Consider the following 26,254-nt stretch of genomic DNA (forward strand, 5'->3'; position numbering starts at 1 on the left):
CCAGAGTGTTGGGTCTTGAGTCTCTCAACGTTCTCTTCACAATATCCCACAGATTCTCTATGGGGTTCAGGTCAGGAGAGTTGGCAGGCCAATTGAGCACAGTGATACCATGGTCAGTAAACCATTTACCAGTGGTTTTGGCACTGTGAGCAGGTGCCAGGTCGTGCTGAAAAATGAAATCTTCATCTCCATAAAGCTTTTCAGCAGATGGAAGCATGAAGTGCTCCAAAATCTCCTGATAGCTGGCTGCATTGACCCTGCCCTTGATAAAACACAGTGGACCAACACCAGCAGCTGACACGGCACCCCAGACCATCACTGACTGTGGGTACTTGACACTGGACTTCTGGCATTTTGGCATTTCCTTCTCCCCAGTCTTCCTCCAGACTCTGGCACCTTGATTTCAGAATGACATGCAGAATTTGCTTTCATCCGAAAAAAGTACTTTGGACCACTGAGCAACAGTCCAGTGTTGCTTCTCTGTAGCCCAGGTCAGGCGCTTCTGCCGCTGTTTCTGGTTCAAAAGTGGCTTGACCTGGGGAATGCGGCACCTGTAGCCCATTTCCTGCACACGCCTGTGCACGGTGGCTCTGGATGTTTCTACTCCACACTCAGTCCACTGCTTCCGCAGGTCCCCCAAGGTCTGGAATCGGCCCTTCTCCACAATCTTCCTCAGGGTCCGGTCACCTCTTCTCGTTGTGCAGCGTTTTCTGCCACACTTTTTCCTTCCCACAGACTTCCCACTGAGGTGCCTTGATACAGCACTCTGGGAACAGCCTATTCGTTCAGAAATTTCTTTCTGTGTCTTACCCTCTTGCTTGAGGGTGTCAATAGTGGCCTTCTGGACAGCAGTCAGGTCGGCAGTCTTACCCATGATTGGGGTTTTGAGTGATGAACCAGACTGGGAGTTTTAAAGGCCCCAGGAATCTGTAGTTGCTACTTCTAAATCGATCTGTCCATTCCAGCCCACCCTGGTCCTCTACATGCATCGCTTTCAGGTGCTTTCCATTACCCAACTATGCAGAGACCTACACCGTGTTCTCAACATATGACCCAGGGCTTTATTCTCAGTTGTATAGAATACAAGTAACCCCTCTGAAGAACAAATGGGAATTAAAATCACTCATAAAAACACAAACAGTCATACCTCAAGCAGATTAGCCGTACTTTATAATACTCCATTGCGTAGAGTAAACCCTACTATGGAAAAATAGTAACATTTTATTTTAATAAGGGGTTAACAGCGGTTGATCCTTCTTGTTTAGGCTTCTGGAATGGTCTAGAGGTTGGTCATGAAAAAATATTTGTGGATGTTTGAAACAGGGTCGTACCACAGAGCCAACCAATTTTAGTGAACCCTTTCTGCCAATGAAAGGATTCAAATATTTAGCCAGAATTATGCCAGTAGCTTGATCTTGGCTACAGTGGGGGGTGTGATCAAGTTGTAGCTTGCTTAAAGGGCATTTATCCACATATGAGTGGGAGAGTGTGTATATATATAATTAATACCTTTATGTGTAATTTGGACCCTGTGTGGACTAACTTAGTCCATCCAATTCTTTTCTTTAATCCAGAAAAAGAATTGTACAGATAAATCATTAAAAGGCCCACAATGAATGACAATCATGCTGATGATTGGTATATGTAAATATTAAGAGAAACCCAACACCAGTAATGAAGCCACAGGAAGCTTTACACGACTTTATTGTAGATTGTGTATAAATACACATGCACAATTCAAATGTAAACCCAAGTGAACTCAAGTGCAGCCAAACCTGGAAACCCCCATACATCGTCATGCAAGAACATCTGAATTACCTTTACAAAAAACAAAAAGAAAAACAGAATAATCCTTTTTTTAAAAAAATATTCCCTCCCTGACAAGACTTCGCAACCTAGTGTCTAACTGAACACCCGACTTCTCGGGTCTTGCCAAGGCTTTAAATATAGTCTGTTCATTATTAAATGCTTACATATAAATAAATAAACTTTATCAAATGTGCACTCACAGAGTGAACTCTTCTGTACAATATTGTATAAGCCTATAGAAGCAAATCACATCTCACTCGGTCAAGATGGGGTGGGTCGTCCTAAAAAGCGAGGCGGCCCGTTGAAGCCGAAGCACGGAGAGGCTCGTAAAGGCAGCAACAGGTGTGAGGATGTTGTCTACAATAAAACGAACAGAGCACTCCAGGATTGTCCTGCCACAATATAATTTCAGTGTATCTTGAACCTACAAGCTGAAAGCGTCTTTAGGTCGACTCACCCCACTGTGTTCAGGTGATTCCCCCCACCCACCCACCTCCCCATTTCCCTGCTTTGAATCCCAGAGGTTCACACACACACAAGCATTTTCCCAGAAATTCATACAGCCAGCATCAAAGGCAACGAACCTGTTACCAGAAAGCAAGAGAGGGCCGGAAAATAAAGGGTAAGTTAGTAATCCAAAAGGCATCCTTCACATACATGTGGTCTTTGTTCATTCAGTTCAGTATACATTCTGGCTCTAGTGTGGGTTAAAAAAAAAAACGCTTCGAGCTGATGCGGATGTGAGACGGCGAGCAAAAAGTAATGGACATTTGTGAAGCAATGTGTTAACGTGGAAGGGGCCGATGAAAAAAAGGCGACTGGTTTCAGATGTCGAGTTAAGGCCGAGGTGATTTCAACGACCGACGAAGCAGCCGGTGTCTGCAAGAGAAAAAAAAAGGGACGTACGGAGAAATCGGATGCTGATTTTTCAGCTCACTCTGCACAAATCATTTGCTGATGGGAAATAAAAAGAAATTAGATCTTGGTCAGTGAACGCATCATACGTAAGAACTACATGCACTTATCCTTTTCAGTGTCAGGTGTTTAAGCATGAAGTCAGAGGGAGCACAGGTCTGTTGGTTCAAACTTGTGACAGAGAGCAAGACTTAAAGCAGATAACAGGAAGGCTGAATGAGTGCAGCAAAGTTTGGTTTGAGCTTTCATCCTCTAATGTAACATGCTAGATTTGTAAATATTGTTAGGCTTCTGTGTTTAGTTTAGGATCTACAGTCTCTAGAGAATACATAGAGGGCACAGATTTAGTGAAGCTAGCCGTGCTAATCGTGCTAACAGCTAATATAAATGCTAAAGACAGTTTAAAACGTCAGCTGCGTGGATCATTTATTCTCCGTTTAAAATGAGTAAAACCCTGTTTTACACCGTCTGCTCTCCCACACAGTGTGACATCACGTCTGCTCTGAATGTAAATAGGTGTTTGCTCACGTCAGGATGGAGAGAAAGAAATATGTTGAACCTTTTTATATCACAGCTCTTTAAGAAATCAAAATCAGCCAACATCAGTCTCAGCAGGTCAAACTCAAAATCACAAATCAGCCACAAAATTCTGATTGGTGCATCTTTAGCTCCTAATCTCAAAACGGCTTGAATATGAAGCTTCAGATGGATATGAAGAGCACTGAAGAGAAGACTGGCAGTGTAGAACTTCCTTTCTAACACATATTTACTGCAGGAAATAGCTCAATATATGGGGGTTGGCTAACGCAGGATACTTCATCTCATAACATATTTTTGGAGTAAAATGCAACCAATCATAATAAGTAAGAGCAGCTGGAAAGCATCTCAGTCCAGCTTGACCTTTCTTCCACAGGAGTATTACGGAGGAGCAGGACGAACGGCGAGTATCTGTTGGAAAAATGCAGAATCGGTGTAGCAGCAACAGCAGCAGAAAGCTCAACACACCTACAGGCGTCGCTTCTCTACGCCAAGTCTAGATTACAGATGCGTTCTGAAGATGGCTCACTAAAGGCAGCTACCAGAGATCTTCAGCTGCTGCAGTTTGTCCGGTTACAAGGAAGTGGAGGTCTACGGTCTGTGCAAGTTCAGAAACCTTTCAGCGCCTCATGAAAACTCAATGCAGGTCAGTGTTTAAAATATTTACAAATGCTAAATACTAAAATGATATTCATACAATGCACTGCTCAAATAATAAAAAAAAAGAGAAAAAGCGAGGGGAAGATTTGGAGCATAGCAACATCTGCTCAAGGCTTCATCACCAGTTTATGTTGTTCTGCAGATGTTCCATGAGTTAACCTGGCGACACACTCTCTCAAACACACACACACAGTGATTCACCCACAGGAGGGTCCTGATTTATTAGAGTTGCGTACCAAGGTAGCTCTCCAGCCCGAACAGTCGTCCCAGCGGCGGCTCCGCCCATCTTAAGGCTCAGTCCTTGCTGCTGGGCAGGAGGGGTGGCGCCCGCTGCCAAGCCGTGCGTCCATATGGCTTATTGATGGACACGTCCCTTTCTTTCTCTCCTCTTGTTCCTGTACCATTTACCTCAGTTGATTTTCATGGTAATGTCTTGATTAGATTCCTGTTCCTCCTCCTCCTCCTCTTCATCCTTCTGGTTGATGTCATTTTTCCTGCTCTTGTTCTCGACTGGCTCCTCATCGTCGCTTTGTGCGGCGGCGCAGGCTCCCTGAGAAGATGAGACAGTCCTTCTTTCTAGCAGCTCTTCAGCTTCGTTCTCCTCATCCTCCCCGCCTTCCTCCTCCTCCTCCTCCTCGCAGTCGAGAGCAAAGTAGCCAGTGCCTTTGACCGTGTCCTGGCGCTGGTAGAACAACACATAGCCAGCTTTGGACTACACAGAGAAAGGAGAACAAGGAATAAATACCAGGAATGTTTTTGTTTCATAATGTGATGATGCTGCCACCACCGTGCTTTAATGTGGGGATGTTGTCATGGTTTGTATGCAATGCTAACATTCTGACTCCCACAGCATGGAGGACAAAAAGTTCAATTTTGTTCTAATCTGACCAGAGCGCCTTCCTCCACATGGATCAAACTGGTGGCAAACTGGAAACCGGACTTCTGCTGCTTGGCTCTCTTCCATCAAAGGCCAGAATTGTGGAGTGCATGTCGATTAGTTGTTCTGTCAAATGTTCGTTTCACCTGAGTTGTGGATTTCTGCGGCTCCTCCAAAGATACCATGGGCTTTACAGAAGCTAAGCCTATGCATTAACACCCTATGGTGCTCAATGGGTGGAGTTGACACACCACCCAAAAAGCCCAATACCTCCAGAGGTTTCCATCTGCTGCCTCTCAGTTAGTGTCTGTTGCTCATCAATTCTCCTATTTGTTGACCCGCCGTCTAGTTCCATGTCAACAATAAGCAACATGATATTCTACAGTGAGAAGTTCCTGGCTTGTAAAAAAAGGAGGTTTTCCCAATAGAAGTGACACCTAGTGGCAGAACTAAGCTAAGACATGAAACACAGAAATTAGCTCTTCTGCTTCTCTAATCAACGCCCTCCTTGTCCATAGCTCAGAATATTGATTTATAATCGACATCTGCAAAGTAAAGGGGTAGGTAAACACCTGTATTGACATGAATTAAAAACCATGCATGCTTTTGTTTTCACTTCACAATTATTTGTGGCATTGCTCCATCATTAATACATGTGGTTGTAACACAATGAGTGTGACGCTCACCACTGTTTGATCTTCGCTGGCAGGAGACACACTGCTGTCGTCAAAGTTGTACCACTTTCCATCGTCTTTGTTCTTAGCATAAGCAGTGTCTGAGAAGAAATATCAAATGTTAAATTACAACTAAAATACATAGAAATGGTCTGTTTAACAAGATATTGCTTATTTTAGGATTACAGTCCCACAGCACTGCTTTGAACTGAATTTAAGAGCATCTAGAAGAGCAACGACGTCCACCAGCTTTTATTTATTCTTGGGTTTATGCTATAAAAAAAGAAATTATACAGTCTGGTATCTTGTATCTTGTATCTTGAACTTGTTTGTTTGTTCAAATCACACAGGAAGAGCCTGAATAACTAGAAATATAAACTGGGTCTCTACAAATATTTTCCTTCAGTCTGAAGTTCTAGATTTTTATTTTTTTACAGACAATAACACTGGAGTGCATAAAATGTTAATCTAGTTGGATTTATTATATTTTATAAAACAGCACGGTGCTGTTAAAGGGCAATTCTCTAGAAAAACATCAGTTTATTCAAATCAACAATATTTCAGTGCTAAACTTAACCCAATTCAAGACAACTGAGTCCAGTTTTGAACACAGAATAAAGGGATCTAGAGGCCAAAAACCTCTAAATAAAGTTTATCTGCTAGTAACTCAAAACAAAATGGTCCATGAATTGCACTAAGGCTCGAGTTGTGATGAGACAAACCAAAAAAAAAGGACATTATTTAAATATAAAAGGTTCTTTATTTTTCAGATCATGGGATAATATTTTTCACCTATGAAAGGCACTTTAATTTTGTCTCACTTTAAATCTTCTGAATTCCACGGTTTAGAAGTAAACCTTTTCTAAACATCCAAAAAATGATCTAATCTAAGCTAAACGGAGAACATTTCAGCCGTTTATAGAAAAAACAACCCACGTTTATAGGGATTAAATGAAATGTAACAAATTGTTGTGTCCATGACTTTGCATAATCCAAGTGATTGTGTGGGGAAACCCATATTCATCAGAACCAAATTCACTCATCAGAGGATTTTGTTTTAATGGTATGTCTACTTTTCCCACATGAAGGAAATTATAGAGCCAGACAAACTCTGAAAATGATCAGATCTAATTCTACACTTTTCTAGACTGCTTATGAACCCTGTAGAAAAATAAACACTAGAAAAGTTTGTCCATCTGCTTGCTTTCAGCACAGGATCATAGCGTGACATCCAGTTCAAAAGCGTTTGGATTCATTTCAAGCAACAGGTTATCTATGTACAGCCTGTCAAAAATAATAAATAAAAACAGTTTTAATAAAAAAAATCCAGTCTGACAGTCTTATGGTAAAATCTGAAATACAACCAGTTAACAAGAAGAAAACTAATTCTAATGGAGAACTGGACTAAAGTCTCACAGTGGCCGCCTCCCATCCCGCCGTAGTGGTTGGACACAGCGATGAGGTCATAGCGACAGGGCCCGGCGTTGGGGTTGATCAGGAACTCTGACATGTCCAGATCTCTGAAGAAAACCCAAACAAACAAGCGGTTTTAACTGGAGTCTGAGGAGGGAACACACAGCAGCATCTGGAGGTGTCAAAAACAAGGACAGTACACCGGGGTAGTAGGGAGAAGTGCTGAACTAATTTAAGTCAGGGGTGGGGGAAAAAAAAAGAGGAAGAAACTGGATCTAGAAATAGGATCACATTAACAGATGTCCATGTAAACAAAGCACAGTGGAGGTTCCTGTGTTCACCTGAGTGGGAAGTCCACAAGCGAGTCCAGCTTGTCCCTCATGTAGCGACTGTAAGAGAAGCGTTTCAGATGGACCACGAGAACAGGCGGCAGAGACCACAAGTCCAGCTTCTTGGTGGCCTGCTGGTGCTGCTTGCAGTTTGGACAGTACCTGTTACATCAGGACACAGGTGGTCAGAAAGAGCAGCAGCTTTAGGGTTATTTTCACCAAGCAGGCACTGTTCTGTTTGGAGTTTCTGGACTATTATAGAGACATGGAGGAGCAGAAGAAAGAGGGTAGACCAAAAGATGTACGATAATTTTAAAAGATACAGAAAACGACTTTTTTCAATAATCTTTTTAAAAGTACATGTTTCATTAGTTCATGCTTGTACTCCTAGACGTTTTTCAGTGTGCAATACATACAAATCAGGCATAACATTATGACCATTGACAAGTGACACGAATAAGACCGATTTTCTCTTCCTACTTGTAAAGTGTTGCGGTATGTTAGGCAGGAAATCTAGCAGCAGCAGAAACTGGACATGTGTGAGAATTTCTGCGATATTGTAATGGCTAGAGAACAGGATCAGAGCATCTCCAAAACCGCTGCTCTGCCGTTTCATAACTTTGCAGTCTTGGTATTTTTGTACCAGACTTTCAGGTTCTAAAAGCAGCCGGGAATTCAATAAATGATTTTAAATAATTTTCTGCTCAGTCTACTGTAAGGATTCATTTTCGCAACCAGGGCTCACAATCTCTCATCGGGTCTTGTACATGGATCAGAACCACAATTAATGGAAATAGACATAAAATCTTGAGGACATTACACACAATTGAAATTAAATCATATCTCCACAATTCATCAAAAATACCATAAAAAACAGGTAATTGAAGTAGGGCGGTAGGAAATGGGGCGAACTGACCCAATGGCAGGTTTATGTTTGGTTCTGAATCTCTGCCAAAGCCAACTCACTTGGCTGGAATTGCAAACACCATAAAGTTACAGCTCGTTTTAAGTGAGGTGCTTCTTGGTCTCGTTTCTCACCAGGGATCTTCTGCTCCCAGTTTCTCCTTCGTAGTGAACAGCTCGATGCAGTCCTTCAGCTTGAAAAAAGCTTTCTTCTGAGGCTTGTACTCCATGCTCTCGTGCTTGTCGTAGTCCTGCTCATAGCCACACACACATAAAAGCACAATATTAAAGACAGTTTACTCACACACAAGGCGGTCAAAACCAGTCATCATCTATTATATGCTGTCTAGCTACATTCCCCTTTCACTACAATGTCTTATTAACTCGTCTAAAGGATGATTTTAAGATGAATCAAGAGTGAAATCAGCCACTGATGCTGGAGCTGGGCGTGTCTGCTTTCAATCTGCTGCTCTACAGTCCCAGAAAGGTGAAGACAGACAGCTTGCATGGTCGCTACAGACCACTGGAGGAACCAATTCTGATTACACAAAACACTTTGTGCACTGGGCTTTAAATCTAATTTGCCTTCACTGCAGGGGGGCTGATTGAGCAGCAAGCTGAGGATAAGTCAGCACATGCTGGTTAGAAAAGCTAGCCTGCATGTTTCCTTAAGGTCACCCTAGTGCAAAAAGTACTCCTACCCCTTTTCACATTTCCTCCTCAACCTATAACCATATGATTCAATGGATTTAATTAAGATTTTATGTGATCGACCAACACAAAGTAGTGCTTTTGTAATAAACACCCTTAACTCCAACAACCAAGTGCCTTCAGAGGTCACCTAATTAGTAAACAGACTTTAGACCACCCCCATAGTGAAGGAAGGTGGTGGCTGAATCATGCTGTGGCGATGCTTTTCTTCAGCAGGGAGACTTGCAAGTGAAAAGTGGTTCTACTAAATCTTGACTGAGGAGCGTTGAACACAATTTCACATCACACTTCAGATTTTTATTTTATACACTACTCTGTATTGGGTGTTGCTCTGTTACATTAAACACCAATAATATACATTGACGTTTGTGGTTGTAACATGACAAAAACGTTCAAGAGTTGGCAAGATCTTCATGCGTGTGTGAGACATGCTTTCTGTTGCTTCGGAGTTTGTAAAGGGATGAATGAACTCATTAAAGCAACCAGAAACAAACATCTTCCACTAATAATTAGGTAAATGTGAGCGCAGATGCTTCAGCTGCAAATGCCTTAAACAATGATACTGGTTTTACCTCAACAACAGTCTCGTCAAAATACTTTTTCTTGATCTCTGGTTCCCAGTCCAAAGACAGATACGAGCGGTCTGCAAAAAGATTGGTGAGATGTAAAAATTATATGTGGTCAAACTTCTGATGATCTATCAACATCACCGAAGTTTCTAAAGTAAAAATCCAGCCCTCTTCCTACCACTTAGTCTGAAATGTCCCTCATCAAAGCGGATCAGTTTGGTGTCCTCCTTGATGTGCGAGAAGTCCGTTTTGCCCATGTTATTGAACTGGAATGTGAAAAGTCTTTTTCTGTTGTGCCCGGCCATTTGCTGCCCTTTGGTGGAGATCTGTGGCGCGACCACACCGTTCTCCAGCTCGATGTCGCCTCCCACCGAATCCTCGGACTGGCTGTTCTCATTCTCCGATGGCAGCTCCTGGTCCTGGCTGGACTCGTCGTCCTGCTCGTCCGTCTCCATCTCACCTGGAAAGAAGGACAAGCTTTTGGATCAACTCGCTGCTTCTTAGTGGGGGGGGAACAAAGAGTGCATCCAACGCGCTGATGCACTCACTTGGTGAGCCCTCCTCTAGCAGTCCGTTAGTGGCATTTCCATTAATAGTGTGTTGTGTGGATGGTTGCGTCTCTTCGCTGTCCTCCTCGTCTTCCTCTGCAGGAGATCGCACAAACCGGCTGCAAGCAGAAAAGCAGATGGGATTGGGGGACCTTTGGATTTTATTTAGGGGCATCAGATGACGAGTTCATATCACTTTGTTGCTCTATCATATAAAGCCCAAAAGAAAAACATCCAAGATTGTGATTCTCTCAGGACTAAATGTGAAAGTTTTTGCAAGGCACCAGAACCTATTTCCAACAGTCGTTTTGGTCCCATCTAGATTATCAGATGTAGTCGTTTACAGATTTTTTTACGCTTTAGACTGAAAAAGAAACCAACCAGAGGCGAGAGAGGAGCATGTTGTAGAGTTTGTCTTCGCTTAGAGTTCTTGGGACGGCAATCAGGAAGGGAAGTCCAAACAGCGGCGTACTGGTGTGGTTGTAGCCCGACTGCTTGTATTTTTCCCTCAAGTGCACCGGGATTACTACGTGATCCGTGTCCTCTACTCTGTTCACCGCCACCTGAAAGCTACGGGGAGGACAGAAAGTCTTCATACCACAAACAGCCAAAGTTGACAAATATCGAACATAATGAATGTTTTTTAAAAACCGTATTATGCATAAAAAAAATAAGGTTCTGCGTCGGTCAGTAACATGAACACAGCCGGCCAAGCTCGACACTCACACGTAAATGTCGTCCCGCTCCATGATACTGCTGAGGTTTTCGTTAGTGGCAAAGATCCGGTGGAAACGGTGGTTGTAGATGTCAGTTACAATCATCTGAAGGACAAGATAAACATATAAACCTGACAGAGAGCATCTAGACCCATTTAATGGTCCTACTGACCTCTGTGGGACACATTTCTGTAATTATTGTGGAGCTTTGCCAACATTTCCCAATCTTTAGGCCTCAGACTCTTGCTTGAATTAGGGTGTTGTATTACTATCATTGTGCCAATAAATAAGAGGTGTTACTGCAGCGATTAAACCCAGAGTTTTATGCACTGAAGATAATCAATTCTGGGAATTTTGTTTCAAATCTTCATCTAAAAATAGCACAAAAAGTAGGTTTTCAACAATGCTTCTTGGAAGTGCATTTTAGACTGCTGGAAACCCCGTTTCCTTCCTTTAAATGGGGCCAACCATGAAATGGAAAATGCATTTGTGGTGTGAGCTGCAGATTTCACAATCTGGGTTGCGCCCATGAAAAACTTGTCAAATCCTGTCTGCTAATATCAAACTGTTTTAGTTGGAGGCAATGTGATGCCTGGGTGTATCATCATTAGAGGCTATCTTAATGTAGAGTTGAGGTTATGCAACTTGTAGCAATCACATATCTTTAATCTTAGTGATCTTGATACCATCCTTCAAGGTATTAATGCTCACCCCCCAGAGAGGAGTTTATTAGAGACTACTTTCAGAGTTTGGGAGGTGAGAGGAAGGAATGACCTGCCTGCAGTCCTGACCTCAACCCTATTGGACACGGGCTGACTTGCAATAAACACGGGTTGAGGAACCATCTCACAGCAGTGTGTGACCAGGTGGATTCTTAAGGTTGTGTACGGTTCTCCCACACAATACTAAGGTCCATCTTTATTAAATGAATAAATTGCAAATATTTCCTACTTCTTCAACCTTTAAATCCAATAAACAGATGATGGCAGAGGAAGCCGTTTGGCAGAGAGGATTTGGCAAGTTTTTCATGGGTGCATCCCACATAATCGACCCAAAAATGCTCAAAGACAGGGTGAGTTAGATCTTGTTGGATCTACTGGCAAAGGGGCATCGCATTACAGATTAAAGGCTTACAGCTGGCAATGATGATCATACCTTCTCAGCAGGCACACCAGACAGGCTGGAGAGGGAGGTACACAGGTCAGAGATGTACCCCACCTTTGGCACGGTCAGCTTATACTGAAAAACGAGTGTAGGATCAGAGCCCCGTACCGTGGCATGAACTCATGACGCAGTCTTTAGCAGGGGTGTTCTGTTACCTGTGTAGGTTTAGCTACGGGGTCCAGTCTAATGAGGTACACTTCCAGTGTCCGCTCCTTTTTCATAGGCAGTGGTAGGGTCAAGTAGCAGAACGGGTCAAAGGTCACGGAGACCTTGGAGCACACAGGGCAAACCAACGTTGACTTGAAGAGACCATGGAAGATGTCTACGATGATGGAGTCGTTCCTCTTAATGTGGTTCTCCCAGGCTTCCTCAGCCACGACCTGGAATTTAAATTAAAGCAGAAATATGTGTACATTTCTCTGAAAATGGGAATTGTCCACACAGAATTGAATACAGATTTGGAAATACACAAAACACGTGTAATCCAACCTTATCCGGCCGTCCGTTCGCGTCCTTGAGCTGGATGTAGGGTTTCTTCCTGATGCGGTTCAAGTCCTCGTGAAGGCCGTCCAGGAGGAAGGCCAGAAGCTCATGGGAGTCCTGCTGCTGGTAGCCTGAGAACTGTGGGGCAAAGCGGCCCACCTGGGTCTACGCCGGAAACAGATTTGACTTGGCAATATGAATCTTGCATGAATAATGACAGATATGCTATGGTGGCTTTGTTATCTCAAGCCGATTACCTTGAAGGGTCTTGGGGTGACGTAGCTGTATTTGCCCGACCAGAGCTGCTTGATAAGCTCAGCGTAGGATCTGGCGATCTCTCCCTTCATGCCGAGGGGGTTGTCCTCGTTCAGCTCGTCTCTGTACTTGTCTTTGAGGAAGTACTCCGTCAGAGGGGGGATATTGCTTAAACACTGCAGGAAACAAACAAATTAGAAACTCTTGACCAGTTCGTTTGACGAAGACTTGGCAGTGAGAAACGTCCTGGTGGTTCCTTGTTACCTGCACTGCAGAGTTCATAAAACAGGTGTTTCCCAGGTTGGAGAGTCCACAGAGGCCCGAGCGCTCACTCTGCCTGCTCTGTTCTGAGTAGTCATAGCTGTTGCTGTATGTTGGGTATGAGGAGGGCAGACTATAGCTGGAGTTCTTAACACTGCGGAGTAAACATGCAAATATGTATCACACAATGTCCGAAAGACATTTAACAACTGCTATAAGACTTGGTGCATCCCTAACAGATACAGCGCCTTCCCAAACATTTAAACGCATTTTCTCATGTTAAAACCACACAATTCTACGTATTTTACTGGGATTTTTATTTAATAAACCAACACAGTATTGCATTAGTATTTAGCCCTTTTTACTCTTGTCACTCATAAATAAAATCTAAAGCAATCAAGAAGGCGGTGGCAGCATCATGCTGTGGGGATAAATACAGAGAAATCCCAGAGGTAAGACATGAAATGGTTTAAATCAAAGCTTAATTCGTGTGTTAAAATTGGCTAAATCTGACTGAGAATCTGTAGTAAAACTTGACTGAAACCTTTAGGTTCTACATGTGCAAAGCTGGTGGAGGCATCACCAGAAACACCTGCAGCTAAAGTCGCAGCGAAAGGAGGTTTTACAGAGGACTGATTCAGGGGACTGAATACAAATGCACAACACACTTTTCAGATTTTTTTATTGAAAAAAAAAAAAAAAATACTTTATTGCCTTGAATCGTTTTTCTATCGCATATTACATTCAAGTTTGTGGTTTTGTGGTCTTTTGCAAGGCACAGTAAATCAAATATCTCTACAATGAAGTTTATAATCTACTAAGAGAAAGACAAGGTTTTAACTTTAGCACCGAGGTGGCCCCTACCCTTCTGCTCACTCAAGAGGCTTCCCTAAAAGTACAAAAGAAAAAACTTTAGTGGTAGACCCTTGAAACCGCAGCAATCAGCAGACCTCTGGGAGGCAGGCAGTGCAACGGTAGCCGTCTCTGGCTCCCACTGACCAAACGATGCTGTTGTGATGGTGGTGGATGTGGGGGCTTCGCAGGTTAGAACACGGTGGTCCACCCTCCTGCTGTCCAGCTCCACCGCCTCAGGCCTCAGGCACCACCAGCAACACAGGAGCATGACATCTCAGCCCCTCCCCAGCCCGTGCCGGCCCACATGTCAGCACCAAATCAATCGGTTCGAGTCTGAAAAGGGGTTTGGAAACCGTGGGAAAGTAAAATCCTGCCGTTGCCTTTCGCTGTTGAGTCCAAATATTGATTCAACTTAGTCCAACCGAAGCAGCAGGACACTATTGTTCCTTTTAACTCATCGAGTCTCCTGTTCTTCGCCGCTTTTTTGCTCACATGCCCTCGTCTTGTTGTCCTCTATACCTCAGATCTCTTCGCTATGTCCTGTCCACTGCTCCTCCCTTCTGCTGCTCTACGGGTCCCCTCAGATATTTATAGCAGCAACAGCAGCAAGGATGCTCAGGACTGCTACCGAGGCACGGGGTGTACGGAGAGAGGGAGAGGGAGGGAGGGAGAGGAAGAGAGTGCAGGGGAAGAGGGGCTGACAGAAGAGAAATGAGATGAGCAAGGAGGGAGCAGCTGATTCACTGCATTCAGCTGAGGCTGCAGTCTCACTCTCTTCTGCTCTTTTCCTCTCTAAAACACATCTGATCACATTGACATTTGGGGCTTTTCACATACGCTCCCACTCTGTCCAACTCTTTCGTGCAAATCCCATCCTCTTCTCTACCGTTTGCACGACAGCTTTAAAAAGAAGCGAGCTAAATGAATCACCCAACACCCGGGGAATGAAGCTGCTTCACTGCCCGATCAGTATGCAAGAGCAGACTCGGGTGATGAGAAGACAGAGCAGATGAAATGCACGCTGAAGGTCACCGAGACTGCAGAAGGTGCGCATCGCCATGAGCATTCACGAGGAGAGGTAAAGAGACCGAGACAAGGGGAAACTTGCTGTTGGGACTGAGCCGACCACACAGACGCCGCAAAGTCAGGAAGACGGAGAGCACGCGACACGGGAACACTTCATATGAAAAATAGAGGCCGCATACATAATTAAGAGGAAACCACATCGCTGACTGGAGTGAATCAGGGAGAGGAGAGCTGCTGAGAGTGAAGATCCGATTTCTCAAAGTCATCCTGTTTGTGCCTTTAACAACCGAACCGTTGAACAGAAAAACACTGCTTCAGATGCACAAAAGGCATCTGATGTCATGTGGCGATTTATAGCCACACTCTAAGTACACAGCAGGACGAAAACGCTGCTTATATAACCTTCCCTCTTTATCAATACTGATTTCTTCTGAGAGACCTAGTTTTCTTTTTCTGCCTTCAAAAGCGTAAGCTCAGCGATGCATTGATAGAAACACGCCCTCAAATATGTAATAAATCTCAAGTAAGTCTGATTAAAGGTCAAAAAGCTCCACCTCAAGAGCAGCAGCTCTCAGCTGATTCAGTCTCTGGGCGCCAGCTAGCAACTAATCTTCAATGCAGCTAAAATTTTGATCTTTTTTTATTCATAAACAGGAAGCGAAATTAAAGGCTGCTGTGGATGAGCCGCTTATGTAAAAAAAGAAAACAATGAAAGTATGGTTCCTGAAGACTTTAATTGTTCAGTTTTGTTAGATCTGTTTTCTCTCTGAAATTTCAGATTTGATGCTTTCATTTTTATTAAGACAGAAGAAAGACATTTGCAAACTTTAGGAAATGATGGCCGAGCTACAACAAAAGAGCACATACATCCTGGGTTTACATGAACTCATCATGACCATGTATATTTTTATATTTTAGGGTGGTTAATGATGCACTTGAACTCCTCTTTATTTCCAGGGTGGAATGAAAACAAAAAGACGCATCCGTAATTATTTCCATTACATTTGGAAAGTATTCTGAATTTTCTCCAACTCACACATGCTTTTTGGAGCCATCAACATGTTCCTGGCACACATTTCAGGTTGAAATTTGACCACTGCTCTTGGCAGACCTTGTAGAGCTCCTTTATGTTGGTTGGATTCCTGGCATGAACACAAATGTCTAGTAAAGTTGAGATTGAAGCTTTTAAAAAGCTTGAGTTAAGCCTGCTTCATCTAATCCAAACCCAGAAACCAACCGCGTCTCCCTCGGACGAGCTCTTTCCCCAAAACCCATCTACCCACCCATTAAACATCATTACTTGTTAGAATCATTGTCAATTAAAAAGATCTGTCCTCAATAATCAGAATTTTATTGATCAGTGGATATCAGGATGGTGTAGTTTATTTCCATCGTTCACAGCATTACGACATTCCTCATGCGAAGCCGTTATAGTATCTCTGTAAGTTCAATATGATGTTGCTTTTACGCTTCATTCTGTGCCTAAGCTAATAAGCGGTGTGTGAGCGAGCCATCAGATGTTTTACTGTGGTGCTTCATGGTGAGGTTTTTACATTTCTTCTCAGCTTTCTTCTCATAAAGTCACATTCATGCCAGGAAACCAACTGATTTAAACGAACTGTTGAAGTTTTGAAGTCTGCACGAAGGAAGTATATCCAGCCTGAATCCAGAAGCTTTCTGATGGCTGCAAAAATTGCTGAGACATTTAACCAAATATTAATGCAGATGTGTATAAACGGCACACTAAATTCAACCATGATTCCATTGTGGATGAAGAATGAAACAAATAAAATCCAAAGCCCAAATTGTAATGAGATTTAGGCCTGGGACCTGTATGGAAACCTCTGACCTCACTTTATAATCATATCTCATTTTAAAGCGTTTACTGCCGGCCAAGATTAAAGAGAGACAAGTAGAAGCTCCTCCAAAGCTTTAGGGTTTAAACACAAAAACATAACCTATGACCGGACTTTAGGTGTCACCTTTATTGCTGCCAGATTGACAGCTCATCCAGAGCTGCCATTTTAAGAGCATGCTGCTGATAATCAGTTTAAACCCTGCAGTGTGATGTCTTTGGAAAGGCCCCATGAGTCTTAGCATCCACAATACAGCCAGAGATAGGCCCGCACAACACAAGGTTTGTAGGATTTGCCTACTTCAGCAAAAACTTTTACACAAGTCAATTTAAAACAAAAAATAATAATCCAACTTCTGGTCAGCTGAAGGGTTCAACTCTGGCTGTCAACATGCAAACCTCCCACAACCCTTCCCAGCTCATCCCACAACTATGGCCTTACTTCCTGCTGTTGAAGCTGCTGTTATGATTGTTTGTGAGAGATGAAGGCGAGATCTTTGGCAAAGCAGAGAGATTGGAAGCACCAGATGACCTTCAAAAGATAAAAGCATAGATAATGAGTTAGAGCAGAAAATAAGGTGTGTGCGCGACAATCAACTTAAACTGGAATGAACTGAAAACATAGGGGTATGTCAGCAACATAAGGTCAAGCAAAGGAGGCAGACTGAGGCAGGAAACCTTGGAAGATGGTGCAGTGACATTAGATGAACATTTTAAGACTGAAAGCATCACCTTTGTAAATAGGAGAGAATAGCAGCAGGGGCAGCTTCACAGAAAACAGAAGCATGATGCTATTCCACATAATGTATCCTTTTATCATTCAAACTGGCTACATACAGGCCCGCAGCTACTTAATAACACTTAACCTACAGCAATCTGGATATCACAGTGTTGTCTAAAAAGAAGCAGGTAACTGCAATCTGTTTCAGTGGAATAATCGCTTAAAGGTAAAGGGAAAAAAAGAACAAGGCAGAGCTCTGAGACCTTTACTCACTTGGATGCCATGGAGCCTCGGGGCCAAGAGCCATCCTCGTTCTTCTGCTCTATTACGAGAACCTGTGGGAGACGATTCAAATGAAGAAAAGAGGTCTCCAATATGCATCTGTTGGTTTGAAGGTCCTAAATCTTTAACTACCTACACAAGGATGAGTCTACTAAGCTGAGGATGAATTTTTGCTATAAGTAAAGGGAGACATGAACGGTGCCAGAGAAAAATACTTGTCTCCATGCAGATTTCTTCTTTTTGTGCTGCTTTTTAAGATCTTTTAGCCTACTTCATGTTGTCAGACAGGTTCTATTTAAGTGATTTCTGGATTGTAAAGCTGAAGCAGAAATCAGACATGGGCGTGGCTGGTAAAGTTGAACCAATCTCAGTAAACCCATGAGTTAATATTAAAAATCACACAGGGCTAGGTTGGTGTGGAGATCTTTGTTGCCTTATTAATGTCGTCATTTGAAAACGTCTGTTTGTATTGAATGAGGTTATGTTACTCTGATGTTAAATTTAGTTTAAGTATCTGAAACATTTCCAAAAGAAAAAAAGAAAAAATCTTGTAGCTACCAAATACTTTTCTTCTAACAGTACACACTAAAATAACCCTATTACTCTGGCAAATGCAAAAGAATATGAAAATACACTTAAAACCTGCTCTCCACTGCAGACTGGAGGTAGTTTACATAAGACGAGAAGCTCCTACCTGTCCTTGGTAGAGGCCGGCATCTTGGATGGTGCTGTCAGGCTTGTTGAGAGGCTCGAAGGTGTTGCTCATGTACCTGTTCCACAGCCTGGTCTCCTTCTCATCGGGGATGCTGAACAGCTTCCGCATCTCCTTCTCTATCATATCTGCAGCAGCGACAGAATGATGACTGTGACATCTGCACAGCTTATGATGTAAAAGAAGAAGATTTTTGACCAAACGTAGGGTCCAAATCTAACCCCAGAGAACAACTGCAAAATGTAACCACTTTTATTCTTGGCAATGTGGCTAATGATTGGAGAGGTTTAAATAAAAAAAAATCCCTAAACACGTGAAAGATGTTCAAAAACATCTTCCAAAATTAACTTATTGTCCTACTGCAAGGAAATGTGCTTATGTGACAAAAAAATGTCAATCAGCAATGACGCCTCTATGAAGCCTTAAGCACTGCAAGAAACTGGTTATAGGCCTGTCCAGGGAGCAAGACAGCAATACAGGAGAACACTGGAAGAAAACCTGATGATGGGGCTAACTGCTGGACAGGACCAGGACTTTAAACGTACAACCTGAACTACAGTTTAGACCAAATTTATCCGTGTGCTGAAATGGCCCTGTCAAAGCTCGAACCTCAATAAATTACAATAATACATGTGGTGTAGAACTGAAAGACAAAAAAAAAAAATGTATAATGTTTTCATATCCTTTGAAAGTTGTATTATGTCATATGGAATCAAAATTGACATTGCCCCCAAACACACCATTCAGAGTGTAAAACATGGTGGTGGCAGAGTCATACTGTGTGGATGCTTTTCTTTAGCCAAGTCAAGAAAGCTGGTCAAAGTTGACTAGGGCAAAGGTTCACCTTCCAGCAGGAAAACGCCCCTAAACATCAGCCACTGCTACAATGGAATGGTTTAAAATCAAAACGTATGCATGCTTTACAATGGCCCAGTCAAAGTCCAGACCTAAATCCAATGAAGTGGGCCAGTCTTGAAACAATGCCCTCTATACAATCTGAACAAGCCTGAACTGTTTTACAGGTAGAGACGAAGCCAGAAGGATAAGGCAGCTGTGACTAGAGATTGTCCTGAAAGAAATTATGGACTTGAGGCAGAATCAGAACACAAGTGCGAGGCACACTATTCTCATTTTATGTGTAAAAATGTTTAAAACTTTAAAACATTTTCCTTCCACTTCACAATAACTTTGTGTTCATCACATAAAATCCTGAGAATATGCACAGAAATATGTGGCTGTAACAAGACAAAGCGTCAAAAAGCCCATTAGCTATTCTTCTGCAAGGCGTTGTATAAACGCCCTCACGGAAGCTGAAAGCTTAGCACGGAACAGTTTATTTGTAACCCAGTGGGTCCTGATGCCTACCTATTGTGTCAGCTTTACTGAAGCGTCTGGTGACCACATTGTCCATGTTGCTGTCCTCACAAAGCTTCAGCTCGGTCAGGTACACCTCCACCTTGCAGTGCTTCACAAACATACCCTGTTCCACCACCTGCAACATAACAAAACAAACATACATGACTGTATACAGAAGATTAAATACGTAGCTCAAAAATAAGTGGAAACTTTTGTTTGCAACAAACCCAGCATCTTATTTGTTACTATATGCAACACTGGCTTTTAACTTTTCCAAGTGATGACCTGGGTTAAGCATCCCTGAAATAAGAAGACTTCTCAGCTAAACTGAATACAAAACCTTGGATTAAAATTAAACTCAGATTTTTTTTTTTTCTATAAGCAGCTGGTCTTGCACAATAAAGTATAGTCTGCTGTCCTGGTTGAAACTTATCAAGTGCTATGACAGAATCAGAGTCAAATGCTTAATTTAGCTGCACCTCGTGGAAACAGCTGAGGAGTCCCAGCCTATTTATTTCACCGCTGAGCCCCTTTAACACACACATGCATAAACACACATGCAGTACTGAGTTCACAAATGTCACTGGGGCCGGCAACACGCAGCTTAGATTCTCTCCTCAAACCCGAGATATTTTGGTGGACTGATCCGACCAGCTCGGTACAACAACTGCTTTACGTTTGTGGGTTTGGATCGGCAGACCTGTGGCCAAATTCCTGCCGAAACCCCTTATCCCACCCACTCCACCAAAACTGGTTGTGCTTCTTCTGCACTTCTCTCAAAAGCTTTCATTCTGCTTCTCTCAGTGTGACCTCAGTTGGCATTCCTCCACTTCAAAAAAACCAACCAGGACGAAGGAGCTCTCCACCAGCGTTGGCAATTAAACCAGAAGAGGACTTCACAAGAAACCACAGAGCCAAATCTCTGACCACAGTCCCCCTGAGTCCTATCCACCCCCATCTGCTGCCATCTCCCCACAACAAAGGATCAGGAACACAACAAAATCAAAGAAACAAACTAATGATGAACCTCCTGCATGTTGTGTCTTGTAGCCCGCTCCATGTAGCGTTTCTGTCATCCAGAACGCTTACTGAAAATAGAAACCTTGCGCCACCCGATACAATCCATGGCATACATGGCAAAAGAGGGAGGGGTCAATGGACGGGGAGAGAGAATGAAAGAAAATAAATGAGAGAGGTGACAGAGGAAAGGACCTCATCCAGGGACAACGATGCCACGATTAGCAAGATTTATAGGGGAAGAACTTGATCCTCTACTCTCCACCCTGAAGCACTCAACATACTAATTATCAGGAACATCACCAGATGCCATTGGTATGACCAAATATACTATACATGCTTATTACAGATAACATGAAGATGGCTATTTACCAGAAGAAATGACATCACTGTAACTCCTGCATCAATTTCAAATGGTAAATATAGTAGGAGGAGGTGGATACACTACACAGCTGATAGTCCTACTGAATAGACTGTTAGAATTTGTATTATGGCAAGAAAAAAGCAGCTAAGTAAAGAAAAACGAGTGGCCATCATTACTTTAAGAAATGAAGGTCAGTCAGTCCGAACAATTGGGAAAACTTTGAAAGTGTCCCCAAGTGCAGTCGCAAAAACCATCAAGCGCTACAAAGAAACTGGCTCACATAAGGACCGCCCCAGGAAAGGAAGACCAAGAGTCACCTCTGCTGCAGACAATAAGTTCATCCGAGTCACCAGCCTCAGAAATCGCAGGTTAAGAGCAGCTCAGATTAGAGAACAGGTCAATGCCACACAGAGTTCTAGCAGCAGACACATCTCTAGAACAACTGTTAAGAGGAGACTGTGTGAATCAGGCCTTCATGGTAAAATAGCTGCTAGGAAACCACTGCTGAGGACAGGCAACAAGCAGAAGAGACTTGTTTGGGCTAAAGAACACAAGGAATGGACATTAGACCAGTGGAAATCTGTGCTTTGGTCTGATGAGTCCAAGTTTGAGATCTTTGGTTCCAACCACCGTGTCTTTGTGCGGCGCAGAAGAGGTGAACGGATGGACTCTACATGCCTGGTTCCCACCGTGAAGCATGGAGGAGGAGGTGTAATGGTGTGGGGGTGCTTTGCTGGTGACACTGTTGGGGATTTATTCAAAATTGAAGGCATACTGAACCAGCATGGCTACCACAGCATCTTGCAGTGTCATGCTATTCCATTTGGTTTGCGTTTAGTTGGACCATCATTTATTTTTCAACAGGACAATGACCCCAAACACACCTCTAGGCTGTGTAAGGGCTATTTGACCAAGAAGGAGAGTGATGGGGTGCTGCGCCAGATGACCTGGCCTCCACAGTCACCGGACCTGAACCCAATCGAGATGTTTTGGAGTGAGCTGGACCGCAGAGTGAAGGCAAAAGGGCCAACAAGTGCTAAGCATCTCTGGGAACTCCTTCAAGACTTGTTGAAAAAAACCATTTCAGGTGACGACCTCTTGAAGCTCATCAACAGAATGCCAAGAGTGTTCAGAGCAGTAATCAAACCAAAAGGTGGCTACTTTGAAGAACCTAGAATATAAGACATATTTTCAGTTGTTTCACACTTTTTTGTTCAGTATATAATTCCACATGTGTTAATTCATAGTTTTGATGCCTTCAGTGTGAAGCTACAATATTCATAGTCATGAAAATAAAGAAAACTCTTTGAATGAGAAGGTGTGTCCAAACGTTTGGTCTGTACTGTACATCATTACATAGTTGCCGTTGGTGGACAATTGTCAGTGAAAAATAAATACATTACTGGATTGTATCTTTAAAAACCGCCTCCATGAATCTCTTTTAGACAAACAGGGATTCCACAAGTTTCAGGGAGATGAATTTTAGACCTTTAATATCATTATGACTTCAATGTAAGATGAATTATGAAAAATAGCCTCAGAGATTTAACTTGATACCTTAACACCTACACAAAAGCTTAGGTAGGTTGCATCTTTTTCCAGCATACACCAGTGTTTTTCACCTCTGCCATGCAAGTCAATTACGTTCACACCTGTGCGGGTAACAAAACTGCAGCGCCTTTAAACACAGTATCCAGTAAACGTCATGTCTCCGGCAGTGCATCATGGGATTTCTAGTTCGGTCTCATTGAGATCATATCAAACCCCGGTCAAAACATGCAACAAAATAAATAAAACCAGTGTATTTCGAATAATAAATAACCTGGAGGACATTATAAATGAATAAGACACAACTAAATGAAATTTAAGACCAGGTATTAAAAATCAGGATATATTAAAGACCTTTTCTTTAAAGAAAATAGATCATTAAAACATTTTAAGACCCTGAAGCACAAATAATGCACCTGAGATCTCCAGCATTACATCCAAGCACCTTCTCCATGCACCACACATGCTTCCTTTAATTTCCTTTCATTGTTTTCAGGCAGCCGAGAGAAAGTCTACCTTGCGTGCGATTGGCTCCTGGCCCTCTGTCAGCCCGTACCAGCTGACAAGCTTATTCCAGCCCTCCGTTGGGACCAGGATATAGTCGAGCTCATCAATGAGGTGCTCCTTGATTGCCAACACATCCCCATCTGGCAAGAAGCAAAGGAGAGGGTGAGAAACAAACAGGCAGACGGCACATTTAGCACATTCACTCTTACATCACAGATCCAGTGCAACAAAACAAAAAGAGGGCAAGCTGGAGAGCTTTCTATGAACCTACCACTAAAAGCGGTTACTCTAAAGACTCAGCAGACAGTGTTCTCTGGACATATTGTCTGCATTTCCAGAAGGATGAAACAGCCGGCAGGTCTAACATGAATACGGTCAATAAAATATAAAAAATTGAGATGCACCGAGAAGCCAGCTTGTGACCGAAATTGGCTGATTTTCGTCTCCATTGGCCGTGATTGGTCACTGGGCATTGAGCAACACAAAAGTCTGAGCTTCTATCTGATCAGTGAATCAGGTGGCCACCAGGTGGCGTTAAAAACAACCCTCTTTGGTGTGGAGGTTGTTATTGAAGAAAGAATATTCAAAGTTAGATTTTTTCTGTCAGTACTTAAAATGGTTGGAGGGGAGTTCCTGCCTCAAGTGGAGGAGTTCAAGTATCTCGGGGTCTTGTTCACGAGTGAGGGAAGAATGGAGCGGGAGATCGACAGACGGATCGGTGCGGCTGCCACAGTAATGGGGGCGCTGTGCCGGTCCGTTGTGGTGAAGAGAGAGCTGAACCGAAAAGCGAAGCTCTCGATTTACTGGTCGGTCTACGTTCCTACCCACACCTATGGCCATGAACTTTCAGTCATGACCGAAAGAACGAGATCCTGGATACAAGTGGCTGAAATGAGCTTCCTCCGTAGGGTGGCCGGGCACTCCCTTAGAGATAGGGTGAGGAGCTCGGCCATCTGGGAGGGGATCGGAGTAGAGCCGCTGCTCCTCCACATTGAGAGGAGCCAGTTGAGGTGGCTCGGGCATCTATACCGGATGCCTCCTGGACGCCTTCCTCTGGAGGTGTTCCAGGCACGTCCCACCTGGAGGAGGCCCAGGGGACGGCCCAGGACACGCTGGAGGGACTATGTCTCTCGGCTGGCCTGGGAACGCCTGGGGCTCCCCCCGGAGGAGCTGGAGGAGGTGTCTGGGGAGAGGGACGTCTGGGTGTCTCTGCTGAGTCTGCTGCCCCCGCAACCCGGTCCCGGATAAGCGGAAGACGACGAGTACGAGTACTTAAAATGAAGTCTAAAATGAAGTCAAAGAGATGAAATAAGCTATTTAAAGAGAAAACTGCATTTTCTACAACGTGTTTGCAACAGGTATGAATGGAAATAGCAAAGTTCCTCCGTTTTGTCCGTTTGAGCGTTCAGCCAGTCGTGACACATGCTGAATTTGGAAATGTTGGCAGGTTTGGGAAGAATCTATAATCTCTAGGTTAATGGTTCCCAAAAACTGGAATCAACTGTGGGCAGCGAGACAGCAAATGAAGGTTTTTGAGATGGTCATAAAAATAAAATGATGCCAATACCAAATTTTCACCACAATAGTTCTATAAGACAACCGGTAAACTCATTACGGATAAAAATAGCATATGTTGTTGTTGATATGGCCTGTTTGAGTGTTTTGAACAATGTTTGCGCAAACAGTGATAGTCTGTGTCAAAAGTTTACATCACTGTCAGCTAAAAAGTCTGGGAATCCTAGCTCTAGGGACACACAGAGAGACTGCTGTTTACATTTTCCATCCTAATGGCTAATATGAGATCCTACAGACACTTAAATATACCCCATAATCATATCATCTATAAACACATCAACCCTGTGCTTTCATGCACTAATTTTGATTTTAATAAAGCACATTTTTTGTTATACACCTTTAAACAATTGTAATCTGTCAGAATTGCAAATGGCAGCTCAGAGCTCAAGAAAACCCCAGAATCGCTATGATCAAGAAACATTCTTATATTGCAGCTCTTACAGAGAAATCAGAGTGGGTTAAATTTGTACAGTTAGGTTGGAAACAAGCTTACAAAATAAGGCTTTGGATGTCATACCTTTGAGAACACCAGAGTTATCCACCGGTCCAGGGTAGACATTCTGATCACCCATCTGGTACTTGTCCCAGCTGTCGAAACCCACATATTTCTTCCACTGTTTGAACCAGCGACTGTCCACAAGGTACCTGGGTAGAAAGCAGGATCCACTATTAGAAGGTGATCATAACAGCGTTGGATGTTTCCGTCTTTGTAACATACGAGCAGTTTCTGCAACAAACAAAAAATTATCCCCTTTAAGAGGCTTGTAAACTGTAGCAGCAGCTTTATCGACAGGTCTGATTTCAGGTTGCTGCAAGCCAGGCCAGCTGGCTCCGAGACTTTGACAGGTGCTTCTTTTCCGACTCCGCCCTGCTAAAGTCGCCTGATGAACCCTCTGACTGGAGAACCACTCGGAGCGACGGCTGCTAACCAATTAGCTGTTAGCTTTCTACTTAGCCGGCGAAAAGCAAACGACTTGAAACTGTATGAGAATACGTTGCCAAAAATAAAGCAAACAGGTGATTTTCCAGAGTTAAATGTGTCAACTCAAGTCCGTCATTTAACAGGTATGCGAGAGTTTAGTCGTTCTCCATTTAAGTGTACCAGCCAGGCTCCCGTTAGCTCCACTGGATTGGGCTCACTGTCAACACGGCCTGTCGGCTTTCTAATGCTCTTTGTGGGGTTGTCAACCCCAACAGAGCCTGCAGACGGCCACACAGTAACACTGAATGCGTTTTAAATTAAGTCTTACCAAGTGTCTCCTTTCCGTAACTGTGTTTTCAGCAGCGCCGCGATCTCTCCTCTCTGGGTATCCAGATCAGCCGCTCCACCTTCCGCCATCTTTCATCGGACATGACGCGTCGCATGGTAGGGAAAGCGTGGGCCGTCACTGAGGCACGTACGGGAGACGCAGCGGCGACAGCCAATCAGGGAGCTCAGCGAAGGTAAAGAAGAAGACGGACTCCCACAGTACAAAACTGCTCCATCATTATGGCAAGCCAATTTATCATATAATCACAATACCGACAATCCAATTCGTTCTTGGCAAAAATGCGTTCAGATCACATGCCAATTAGAATATTTTTGATTAGTTTTGAAAAGGTCATTTGTTTC

At 43.3% G+C, this 26,254-nt stretch overlaps 1 protein-coding gene across 5 annotated transcripts; it reads right to left on the bottom strand.

Moving 5' to 3' along the window:
* Nucleotides 1-1,687: 1,687 nt before the first annotated feature.
* LOC124882746 (ubiquitin carboxyl-terminal hydrolase 15-like) lies at nucleotides 1,688-26,097 on the bottom strand. Of its 5 annotated transcripts, XM_047389270.1 has the most exons (22): nucleotides 25,893-26,096; nucleotides 25,160-25,287; nucleotides 23,077-23,207; nucleotides 19,641-19,767; nucleotides 18,258-18,403; nucleotides 17,555-17,616; nucleotides 17,003-17,092; nucleotides 12,828-12,978; nucleotides 12,566-12,739; nucleotides 12,315-12,473; nucleotides 11,981-12,205; nucleotides 11,817-11,900; nucleotides 10,672-10,766; nucleotides 10,327-10,515; nucleotides 9,946-10,064; nucleotides 9,576-9,857; nucleotides 9,401-9,471; nucleotides 8,253-8,368; nucleotides 7,227-7,376; nucleotides 6,889-6,992; nucleotides 5,485-5,573; nucleotides 1,688-4,633 (listed from the first exon to the last, which is right to left on the bottom strand). In XM_047389270.1, exons 1-22 carry the CDS (start codon nucleotides 25,979-25,981, stop codon nucleotides 4,331-4,333), a joined length of 3,084 nt encoding a protein of 1,027 aa, XP_047245226.1. In that variant the 5' UTR covers nucleotides 25,982-26,096; the 3' UTR covers nucleotides 1,688-4,330. The 5 variants fall into 5 exon arrangements, with proteins under 5 accessions (XP_047245226.1, XP_047245227.1, XP_047245228.1 ...); XM_047389271.1 differs by lacking the exon at nucleotides 17,003-17,092 and having other exon boundaries at nucleotides 25,893-26,097; XM_047389272.1 differs by lacking the exons at nucleotides 23,077-23,207; nucleotides 25,160-25,287; nucleotides 25,893-26,096 and adding an exon at nucleotides 20,659-21,194.
* Between the last annotated feature and the right edge of the window lie 157 nt (nucleotides 26,098-26,254).

Source organism: Girardinichthys multiradiatus, chromosome 17 (genome assembly GCF_021462225.1).
Source record: "Girardinichthys multiradiatus isolate DD_20200921_A chromosome 17, DD_fGirMul_XY1, whole genome shotgun sequence".
Lineage (NCBI taxonomy): Eukaryota > Metazoa > Chordata > Actinopteri > Cyprinodontiformes > Goodeidae > Girardinichthys > Girardinichthys multiradiatus.